We start from the raw sequence: 12068 nt of genomic DNA on the forward strand, positions 1-12068 counted from the left end.
TGTTGTACATCTGTGTTTATAAGATGTATCTAATTTGTCGCACATTGTTCTCTTATTTTTGATATGTTTGTATAAAATGTTGAAAAATTTTAATAAAATAAGACTTACAAAAAAAAAAAAAAAAAGATACGCGCCTCTTCACACAGTACCACACACCGGAGGATTAGATATGTACATCTGCACACAGTACCATACGCCGGAGGATTAGATATGTACATCTGCACACAGTACCACACCAACAAGGATTAGATACTTGCATCTACACCAGTGCAAATTTTGATAATTCTTATGGGGCCACTACACAATCAAAAAATATAATATACCCGTGCAAAGCCGGGTCCTCCTGCTAGTACTATATATAAATATATATTCATCATATATAAAAGGTTCTGTAACAGCATTCAATTCATTAGGGGTAATTCAACTCCCTTAGTTGTACGGCAGAACCCCATCTCCCACATGGGGTAACTTACAGTCCAAAAAATTCCAATCCTTCAGCGACCATTTGACGTATGATGGAAATCTTCTTTATTCAAACAATGTATCACACACGAGTATTGGGACTTACTTATGTTTGCTACAATTTTTTCAGAAGCCTTTTTCTAGGTAGTCTGACAAGGATGGACGCTTGAAATGTTTGCAGGTTATCTTGCGGTATAGGTGTGAAATAAGTCTTGTACTTTCGAAAATAAACCTTTACTAAATTTCTTGTAAATTTTTTAAAGCACATTTTTTTAACAAAAATACAATTATCCTATACAATCTATGGGGGGGGGGTTAGCGTAGATTGCGAGCCCCATATAGGGATCACAATGTACGTTGTTTTGTTTTTTTCCTATCAGAATGTCTTTGTAGAATGGGAGAAAATCCACGCGAACACGGAGAGAACATACAAACTCCTTGCAGATGTTGTTCCTGGCAGGATTCGAAGGCAGGACTCCAGTGTTGCATGGCCACCGTGTTGCCCCTACTGTCTATGTTCTGTGGTGGGTCTGCCAAAATACGACAGTTCTGAAAAATGTGCCCCGAATGGATGTGGTTTAGAAGGGTCTCACTTTACTAAACATTTATGAAACAGAAAAGAATGGATATTGAGCAGTTTAAAATGGTGGAATGAATTTAAGACACTTTACTTTGTGCGCCATAAATTCCCATTGCGAACCACATATTTGTCTCCTCAATAAGATTTGTGTCTGCTTATGTTGTCCCAAAAATTACACCCCAAGAAGTAAGTTTTTTGTCTACAGATTTTGTCTACAATATTTGTCTCATAGTGAGTCAGAGTTTTGGAGTTTTAGAAACACTCCATATTTATGAAGGTCCATACGACAGATTCATAAATATGTCTAAAGCTACAAATGGGATTAGTAGATTAATTGCAAAGTTCCACAGTACTGATAAATGTTCCCCATTAAGGCTGGTCTTACACGACCGTATTGAATGTACGGTCCACAAGTTGCTGATCAGCAACACTAGTTGCTGATCGGGAACATAGGCTCTGTAGATGTCCGTGTCCTGCCGCATAGAGTTCTATGGGCGAGTCCGTGCAGTGCCGCAATTCATGGCCATTACGGACATGTCATATAAATTGCGGACCACGGTTGCGGCCCGGCCACACCACGGATAAAATATCCGGTGGTGTAAGAGGCCACATTGAATATAATGTGTCCGCAAATGGTCCGCAATTGAAAACCCTCAATTGCGGACCATTTGCGGACTTACATTACGGTCGTGTAAGACCAGCCTAAGAGAAAACAAAAGACGTAACAACAAAGCTTAAATGGATTGATTGGTGACTTAGGGCTTAAAAGTGTTGTCCAACATGAGAAAAACATGGCTGACTTTTTTCAGAAACAGCACTACACCTGCCCACTGGTTGTGACTAGTATTGCAGCTCACCATTCAATCAATGGAACTAACCTGCAATACCAAACATGGACAGTGGTGGTGCTGTTTTTGAAATAAGGTGCCATGTTTTTCTAATCCTGGGCAACAATTTTAGTCCATAAATCACCATTCAGATAGTTGTAATGTCAATGCATTTTGGTGCCTATATATCCAAATCCAAATGAATGGGCCTAGTCCAGAGGGATTGTCTTGATGCAGAGATTTCCGCCACGGCATCCGCCTGAAGAAAGAGCAGCTCGCTTCTTTTTTCCGCTAACCGCTAGTGGAAAAAAGATCGCTAACGGTCTACATAGACCTTTATTGTGAGGGGGTGGATGTTGAGGTGGGTTACGCGCCAAAATCTGCCCCCTCTTGCCCCGTGTGAACTAACCCTTATACTTCTTCTTTCTGTTCAATTCACTTCTGGCTCTTGCTTAGAAGAAACGCAGCAAAATCTGTAACAAAAAAGCTGCGTTTCCACAAAGTAGAGCCTTAGCCTAACAGTTAATAATGAGAGATTTTATATTTGAACTTTAGCTGTAAATTTTGTTTTAGTTACCACAAAGTATTGACCATTCTTAAGTCTTCTTTTCGTTCTTGTGGTTTCCTTTTGCATCATCAATTCAGTATATAAAGGTTTCTTTTTACCTGCGAGACGAGAAGTCACTGCAGTTCATACTCTGGTCTTCAGGATGTATTTAGCGTTCGCACTTCACGCTTCTTTGTGTGTTTTCATACATATGGTCTTAGGGAACGCCGAACTGGTGATTGTTCTTTTAGAAATATTCTATATTCTTCTATTCTTTCTTCCTTGTAGCTTTTACCTTCTTTCATATCTAGAATCGATCTCGAAGATACTAAAGCACATATTCATGAAATATCCTTTTTTCTTTCAACCAGGAAGAATTTGAGAAGTTTAACAAACAATTTAACAAGGTTTACAAGAATGCAAAAGGTAAGACTATCACTGCCTTGTATATTGTGTTCCACAATGATTTATTATGCTTACTTGTGTAGCGCCAACATATTCCGCAGCGCTTTACAGACATTGACAGTCACTGTCCCCATATAGGGCTCACAAGCTCTATCAGTATATCTTTGGAGTGTGGGAGGAAACCACCGGGAGAACATACAAACTTCTTGTGGCCCTTGGTTGGATTTGAACCCAGGACTCCAGCACTGTAAAGCAAACCCCTAAGCCGCCATGCTGCTCATATTAGAATTATATTACGATTTGGTAGATAAATACAGTGGGAACATTTATGAAGACCTAAGGTAATATTATTATGCGACAATACCGCTGCAGAGTCTCTGACTCTAGGACAGTACTATATACTACTCTGCAGTGAACTGCAGTACTTAGCTTGTTAGATGAATGTGCTGTTGCACTTACATTTTGAACACCAGGGGCCACCATAGTAAAGTGTAACTATGATACCAGAACTTTATTGTATCATAAATAAATTCTGTAATATACTTTATTAACACATTTTGGCTCCTTTGTGTGAAATCCTGCATTTTTTCACTCTTTCCCTTGACTTTGTATTGAGAGCTGTTTCTGCCTCTCACTGAATGTTACTGTGTATGGAGTACGGGCTGTGTAACATGTAGAGAAAATTAAGGTCACATCAAACGGCCATTAACCCTTTCACTGCCAATCACGTAGCTCTACGTCCTCCCAGGGTGTCACTTGCCTAGCCGAGGACATAGCTGCTACGCCCTTACTTCTAATGCCCATATCTCAGGACTCGTTTGGCCTATGAAGATAATTTTAGATTCATTTTAAAGATGATAATCTCATGTTTAAAATGATACCAAGTTCTTCACGTTAACCCTTACTGTGCCAAAGCGATACACTGTTGAAAACGCTATTGGGGATTTAGATTTCATTGAAGATCTCAATTCCCGATTTTTAACAGCAATTCGCTAAAAATTTGTGAGGGCTATTACGAAGCCCTTTGTGCAATTTTTGCTAGCAATCTCTGTTTGCTGCAAAGTTGAAGGAAGGTGGTTGTATATATGAACTATTAAATTGTGTTTTTATATACAGAATGCTGTGTACTCTGAAAAAAGTTAGATTTTGGTATCACAGTCACCGTTTGGTAGGTGCAGTATAGCTTTTTAACATATTAGTGAATAACAGCTAAATCCTGCTTCTCTTCTGTATTCATGTTTTTGGGAGTCTGAGCTCTTGTAGTTGATGTTTGCGGTACATATAGTATATATACACATTGTATACACCTTAAGCTATTATTTTAAATGTATTTTGTATATGAATCTGAGATTGAACATGAGTTTTAGGTGCAAATATGTGTTTTAGCGCATTTTTTCAAAAAAAAATATTTGTGTTGGTCGCAAAGTTGCATGAAGGTGGATGTGGCTATTGATGACCCATTAAGACATTTGTAATCTTCAGGTTGTCTACTTTCAAAAAATATACAGGGTTTAGGGGTTCACTTGCTTTTCATGGTGTGTAATCCCTACATTTTATAGGATGATACTTTTTTATCATTTCCAGCTTCAAAGCAGATTTTTGTTCCTTCCAGTTCTAGTAATTTTCTGAAGATACGTGCATGAGGGTGTAGGCTATAGTGATATGAATGAACTCTGCACATGTTGATCTATTATTTTTAGGAGGTTTGGTGCATTTAATGTTTTGTTTGGTTTCTGCTTTTAATAACTAATATACATTTATTTGCATTTTTTCATAAAACATTCACTTTAAATCAAAATTGCATGAAGGTGCCTGTTCGTATACAGTACCAAGTGGCATTATGACAATGCTGCAGGTGTCTACTTTAAGAAAATATATAGGTATGGGGGGGTTGGATGCTTTTTTAATGTTGCAATTTAGGGTTTGATTTGTCCATCTCAAAACTGTGAAAATTGATCTGGCTACTGGAGGTGCAAAATTTCCAGAAACCCTTGGCAGCGAAAAGTTTAAAAAACATACATACTTGCTTTTGGTGTGATAGGAAAGAGAAGATTTTCTTTTTATAACATATATTATACAACTGCATGTAAATATCCTAACCCTGACTGTGTTTTTAACCAGTGATATCTCTCGAAAAAAATGTATATAGCACTACAACCTTAGTGTCTTATGAAAGAAGAGAATCTCCTCTTATGACACCAAAACCAAGTGTGTTTTATTATGTCCGACATATAACCCCGTGAAGTGACTTTCCCCTACACTCATTTTCCTTATAACTTACACAGCCCCGTACTCCATACACAGTCTCGTACTCCATACACAGTAACATTCAGTGAGGAGCAGGAACACCTCTCAATACAGAATCAAGGGAAAGAGCAAAAAAAAATGCAGGATTTCACACAAAGGAGCCAAAATGTTTTAATAAAGTACATTACGAAATATATTAATAACACAAATAGTGCCAGAAAATCAAAAGGTGTCAGAAAGTTTAGTTACATTTTAAGTGACACATATAAGTGACAAATAATGGAGCAACAGCACGTAACAGCACGTAAATGACAAACAATAGGGCAGATTTATGGTTGCATTTTTTAAACAAATCATTTTTTGAAAAAAAAAAATGGCGATTAACCCCATCCCACCGGTGACATTTTTCAATTTTTGCTTTTGACTCACCACCTCCAAAACCGCACAACTTTTCTGGCGCTGGTGATCCTCGTAAAAATGGCGGTGCAGGCATAAAGACATCTAGGTCATCTTTGATACATATACATATAATACAACATAGACCCGGCGGTTATGGCAGCCACTCATCTCCTGAGCAGTGGCTATGTTTAGATACTCAACATCCGCTGTACTATTATGGCGGATTTGGGGAAGGGGTTAAAAAGGGAGCATTGTGAGGTGTGCAAGGGCTGATGTCATCGGCCCAATCAGATTTATCATCATTTACGCCAGAAAATTATGAACTGGTGTACATTTCCTCTCTAGGCGCAGGTCCTTGCGGAGGGTGTGCGTCATTTATGAGGAGGCACGCATGCATTAAATCTGCCCCATTGTTTCTTTATTTTGGGGGAATTTATCAATCTCTTTATGGCAGTTTTCTGGCATAGAAGGGTGAAAATGTGTTGCATTTTTGGCACAAGGGCCCTGTTGCACTAAAGATACAACAAATCCCCAGTTCTGCACCTTGCTCACCATTTTCTGTGAATAAAGAGGGGTGAAGAGTGGAATTGTCTGGGCAATGACACTTCAGCCCAACATATCTATTATAACTCACAATACCAGTGACTAACTAACACTGATCTCCATTCTGGCATGCAACTCATTTGCTGAAGTGTCATCATAAATCAGTCATGACGTAGAAAACGCTAATACTGATAAATCTGTCCTATTAAGGATGATATTTAATGGTGGAACAACAGTTTTGAGTTCTGTATTCATCACCAAATGCCACTAGAGGACAGGAGAAATTTCTGTGAACTTTTAGGTCAAAGTGGACCAACCCTTGTTAGGCCTTTGAAGCTTCTTTAGGGTTCTTCCTGAGTAGTATGGACTGTCTTAAGTAACTACAGTATAAGGGTGCATGCACACTGAGTAACGCCGGGCGTGTATGAGAGCCGTACACGCCGGCGTTACAGCAGGGCTGCCGAACACTTCCCATTTACTTCAATGGGAGCGCTCGTAAACGCCGCTGTTACGAGCGCTCCCATTGAAGTGAATGGGAAGTGTTCGGCAGTCTGCCGTAATGCCGGCGTGTACGGCTCTCATACACGCCCGGCGTTACTCAGTGTGCATGCACCCTAACTGTGTATCTCATCTGTTATATCTTCGCAGAATATCAATACAGACTGTCTGTTTTTACTGCTAATCTAAAGGCTGCACTTCAAATACAGAAAGCGGAACTAGGAACAGCAGAGTATGGCATCACTGAGTATAGTGATCTTACAGGTAAGTCTTCATTACCGAAATAAACCTTTAGGCTGAGGCCCCATGTTGTGGAAATGTAGCAATTTTATGTTGCAGATTTTACTGTAGATTTTTGAGTCAAAGCCAGAAGTGGATTGAAAAAGAATGAAGAATATAAAGAAAATACTTAAAGGGGTTGTCCAGGATAAACTGAAAATTAACCCCTAAACTAAACCCCCTTCCCCCTCCTAACTTCTAATTTACGTCAATTAAAGAAAATCTATAATTGGAAATGTCATGTGACTGCTCCAGGGACACTTTCTGATAATCCAGTGACATTCTGTTTCACCATTTCTGAAATGGAACGCCACCATTACTCTTCCCCCTCTCCTATCTCCATCAATACTTACCAAGCTTTCCTGTGTCCGTGGAATGACTCCTCACCCTCTTCCTGTCTTCTAGCAGAGGCTGGAATAGGTTAGTTAGGGAGACAGAGGAGGGTGGGAGGGGCTAGTAATGGGTGGGATCACTAATCTTAGTTGTACAGGGAAGGTGGGAGGGGATAGGCTTAGTGAGACAGGGAAGGTGGGAGGGGATAGGTTAGTGAAACAGGGAGGGTTTTGTAATGGATTGAGAGAGGAGGGGCTGAGTGAGAGGGAACTAGTGTAGCAGCTACACAGGAATCTTCACAGCTGGAAGCTAACACCAAAGAAACAAAGGCAGAGGATGCCAGCAGCTGCTAGAAACACTCAGAAATCACTCCAAACTCTGTTAAAGGTGTATGGGTGTCCTTTTAACCCATTACTAGCATTAAAACAAAAAAAAAAAAATTTTCTGCCTGGAAAACCCCTTTAAGACGTTTCCCTTCTGTTAAACCCCCTCCTGACTTTGGTTTTAAAAAAAAAAAAACTGCATCAAAATCTGCAATCAAAAAGCTGTGCTTCTGTAATGTGGGGTCTTAGCCATAAAAAGGTATTCTAGGGAAAGACACTGATGGTTTATATATGTATCCTGTAGGTCAGACCCCCACCAATCAGTCTTTTCCTCGGATATCCATTTTTGGGAAATGTTCATAATTAGTAGAGATGAACGAATAGCACTCAAATAGTAATGAATGGGAGTGGCAGGCTTAACCCCTTGCAGTTCACCCGCTCCCATTCATTCTTATGGGAGCGAGGTATTCGAAACTAGAGTTTCGAATAGTATTCGCTCATCTCTAGTAATTAGTAAAATGGATCTACTAGTCATATAACATACATGAGCCGCTATATTAGTCGGATCCTTTAAATGCAAGTTCCACACCAAAGGCAAGAAAAAATACTGTTGTAAGTTACTGAGCTATAAGTGGAAGTTGCCTCAATGCCATTGGATTGGGGCTGCACCACACAGACTTAATGCTTTTGGCATCACCCTGCTTAGATCCATGATATTAGTAGTATGGCACATGATGAATGTGACCACATGGTGTCTGGCGTGAAGAAAAATGATATGACCTTAGTAACTCTATTACATATTTGTCCAGAGCTTTACCCTGAAACTTGTAACTTTGTTCCTTTACATAAATTCTCATTGTGTGTTTAGATGAAGAGTTCCTAAGGAGTCGTCTGACTTCTGTTGGTGCCTTTCCTCCAAATAATGTGAAGCAACTGAAGGTGGAGGCTCAACAAGCTCACGCATCTTGTGACTGGCGCAAAGCAGGGGTCATTTCAGAGGTCAAACGTCAGGTAAGATATAGAGTTACCACAACATAATACTACAAATTTCTAAGAAAATAAAAGTATCATAAACCTTAATCTCTGGACTGATCTTAGAACGATAAGACAAATGGCAGGACATAAAACTGGGTGTAATAATATTTTAGGAAGTAACATCAGTGTCTGTGGTGGGTTTGTCAAACCTATCACTTTTCAGCTGAATTTGATGGTTTCTTCAGCCAGCGGTTCCCCTCACTGAAACCAATGGTAGGTTTGAGGAGTTTTTCCATCCCAATTCTGATGTGTTTTGGAATTGTCGTAAAACAACTTAGTGTGAGCATACCCATACCTTTATTTATACATAATGGCCGGTTTGGGGGTAGGAGGAAAGCACGACACTCTAAACCAATGATGTGACGGGAAGGGTGTGTAGCTAAACGGAAAAGACAATGATGGTACTTACTACGACTGTCTACATCTGATATCAGGTGGCAGAGATTTTTTTCCCACTTCTCCAGTTTATTCAACTGCATAATGTCCACCTTTTGGAACATATATAAAGTTTTCTTCTACAATTGCGTTTTTAATGTTATACTGTAATTCACTGGCATAGTTATACACAAGCAGTTACTTGGCAATAGTTTAAGTAGAGCCAACCAGGGGGTCATATAGGGCAGCCCTGGAGGGGGATTATTTGGACTAGGACTGACTTATAAAACCATCATCATGTGAAGCCAAACAGCCAAAACTGATAACAAATGAACAATAGTGCATGTATAATACCGTACATACAGTCCTATGAAAAAGTTTGGGCACCCCTATTAATCTTAATCATTTTTAGTTCTAAATATTTTGGTATTTGCAACAGCCATTTCAGTTTGATATATCTAATAACTGATGGACACAGTAATATTTCAGGATTGAAATGAGGTTTATTGTACTAACAGAAAATGTGCAATATGCATTAAACCAAAATTTGACCGGTGCAAAAGTATGGGCACCTCAACAGAAAAGTGACATTAATATTTAGTAGATCCTCCTTTTGCAAAGATAACAGCCTCTAGTCGCTTCCTGTAGCTTTTAATCAGTTCCTGGATCCTGGATAAAGGTATTTTGGACAAACAATTCAAGTTCAGTTAAGTTAGATGGTCGACGAGCATGGACAGCCCGCTTCAAATCATCCCACAGATGTTCAATGATATTCAGGTCTGGGGACTGGGATGGCCATTCCAGAACATTGTAATTGTTCCTCTGCATGAATGCCTGAGTCGATTTGGAGCAGTGTTTTGGATCATTGTCTTGCTGAAATATCCATCCCCGGCGTAACTTCAACTTCGTCACTGATTCTTGAACATTATTCTCAAGAATCTGCTGATACTGAGTGGAATCCATGCGACCCTCAACTTTAACAAATTTCCCGGTGCCGGCATTGGCTACACAGCCCCAAAGCATGATGGAACCTCCACCAAATTTTACAGTGGGTAGCAAGTGTTTTTCTTGGAATGCTGTTTCTTTTTGGACGCCATGCATAACGCCTTTTTTTACCAAACAACTCAATCTTTGTTTCCAAAATGAAGTTGGCTTCTCCAAATGTGCTTTTGCATACCTCAGGCAACTCTATTTGTGGCGTACGTGCAGAAACGGCTTCTTTCTCATCACTCTCCCATACAGCTTCTCCTTGTGCAAAGTGCGCTGTATTGTTGGCCGATGCACAGTGACACCATCTGCAGCAAGATGATGCTGCAGCTCTTTGGAGGTGTCTGTGGATTGTCCTTGACTGTTCTCACCATTCTTCTTCTCTGCCTTTCTGATATTTTTCTTGGCCTGCCACTTCTGGGCTTAACAAGAACTGTCCCTGTGGTCTTCCATTTCCTTACTATGTTCCTCACAGTGGAAACTGACAGGTTAAATCTCTGAGACAACGTTTTGTATCCTTCCCCTGAACAACTATGTTGAACAATCTTTGTTTTCAGATCATTTGAGAGCGGGCTGTCCATGTTCGGCGACCATCAAACTTAACTGAACTTGAATTGTTTTGTAGAAAGAAATGGTCCAAAATACCTTCATCCAGGATCCAGGAACTGATTAAAAGCTACAGGAAGCGACTAGAGGCTGTTATCTTTGCAAAAGGAGGATCTACTAAATATTAATGTCACTTTTCTGTTGAGGTGCCCATATTTTTGCACCGGTCAAATTTTGGTTTAATGCATATTGCGCATTTTCTGTTAGTACAATAAACCTCATTTCAATCCTGAAATATTACTGTGTCCATCAGTTATTAGATATATCAAACTGAAATGGCTGTTGCAAACACCAAAATATTTAGAACTAAAAATGATTAAGATTAATAGGGGTGCCCAAACTTTTTCATAGGACTGTATATAATAGGGCAAATATTACATCTCCCCTTATATTCATTGTCTAGGGCAAGTGTGGTTCCTGTTGGGCTTTTGCTTCTGTCGGAAACATTGAGGCACAATGGGCAATCCTTGGGCACCCAGTAAACTTATCAGTTCAGCGTAAGTCACTACCCTTCCTTAATACAATGCTCCTGAGTTAGACATAAGATTGTTTTATATAAACCACTTCAATTACTTCTGTATTTCCTTAGTGTCAGATTCCATTTTGTTACAAAAAAAATTATCAATTTTTACAGTATAATGGAAGCTTTTTGCAAGGCACATTTTATGTATGGAGAAGACTATGGTCCACCGTTCACATTTAGCCAGATTTTTTTTTTCTTTTTTCTGAAAGATCTTAGTATCTGTTATTTGCTTCTATTCCACTGATTCCAGTTCAGTTGGAACTTTTCTCTAGCTCACACCATTCCTGAGAAATCAGTGCAGTTAGTTTGGGTGTCTAATACACTACTTAGACCCTGTACTGTCAGGAGGGTTGGTGTCAAGCAGGGGCGTGAAACAGAGCTCCAATCAGTGTTGGACAGAGCTAAGAATCACGCCCCCTACTTGCTTCTGCCTGACACAAAGCCTAAATTCCAACTGTGATGGAATCAGTGGAGCAGTGTCTATTAAATGATGCAAAGAGCTGGACTTGGCGGAGGTGGTGAAAGGTCATCTTTAATCCCCATTAAACACCTTTATTTCTGCTTTTAAGAAATTAAAGAATTTCATACTAACGTTACCTCTGTTTTCTTGTTTGCTCACCTAAATATTTTGTTCCAGAGGTTTTAGATTGTGGTCCTTGTGAATCTGGATGTAAAGGAGGATATTTTTGGGACGCCTACAGAACTGTCATAGAGCAAAGTAAGAAATATCATATTTACTTACAGAAGACTTAACATGATAATAGATCAACTCAAAGATTACTAAAAGATTAATCCCAGTACAGCACTACTGACTGTAAAATGCAGTGCGTAAAAACAGAACTTTAAAGAGACTAGTAGTAGAGCGCACACTGCACCGCTATTGAAACTCCATATAACTATATGACAGTGCCCACTTCTTTGCTCAGCTATCTTTGGCAGCCTCATAAGCTTCCTGTACTGCCATTCCATTAATATGGAGGTGGGGAGCATGGGACCTCTGAATTCATTGGGGAGAGGTGATCAATAATAGGCAATAGGGACAAATACTCCACAATGTTAATATTAAATTATAATTATCATTTATATGTTGCTCCCACTT

The 12068-nt window shown here is 39.5% G+C and overlaps 1 protein-coding gene across 1 annotated transcript in view; it reads left to right on the forward strand.

The window, feature by feature from the left end:
• Positions 1–2579: 2579 nt before the first annotated feature.
• Positions 2580–12068, forward strand: part of LOC142213307 (cathepsin W-like) — a 28957-nt gene continuing 19468 nt past the window's right edge. Inside the window, exons 1-6 of the mRNA XM_075281625.1 lie at positions 2580–2651; positions 2788–2842; positions 6659–6772; positions 8312–8454; positions 10850–10943; positions 11607–11687. Of these exons, the coding sequence (XP_075137726.1) occupies positions 2580–2651; positions 2788–2842; positions 6659–6772; positions 8312–8454; positions 10850–10943; positions 11607–11687 (559 nt within the window). The remainder of the gene's footprint in view (positions 2652–2787; positions 2843–6658; positions 6773–8311; positions 8455–10849; positions 10944–11606; positions 11688–12068) is intronic.

The sequence above is a fragment of the Leptodactylus fuscus genome, chromosome 7 (genome assembly GCF_031893055.1).
Source record: "Leptodactylus fuscus isolate aLepFus1 chromosome 7, aLepFus1.hap2, whole genome shotgun sequence".
In the NCBI taxonomy this organism is placed as follows: domain Eukaryota; kingdom Metazoa; phylum Chordata; class Amphibia; order Anura; family Leptodactylidae; genus Leptodactylus; species Leptodactylus fuscus.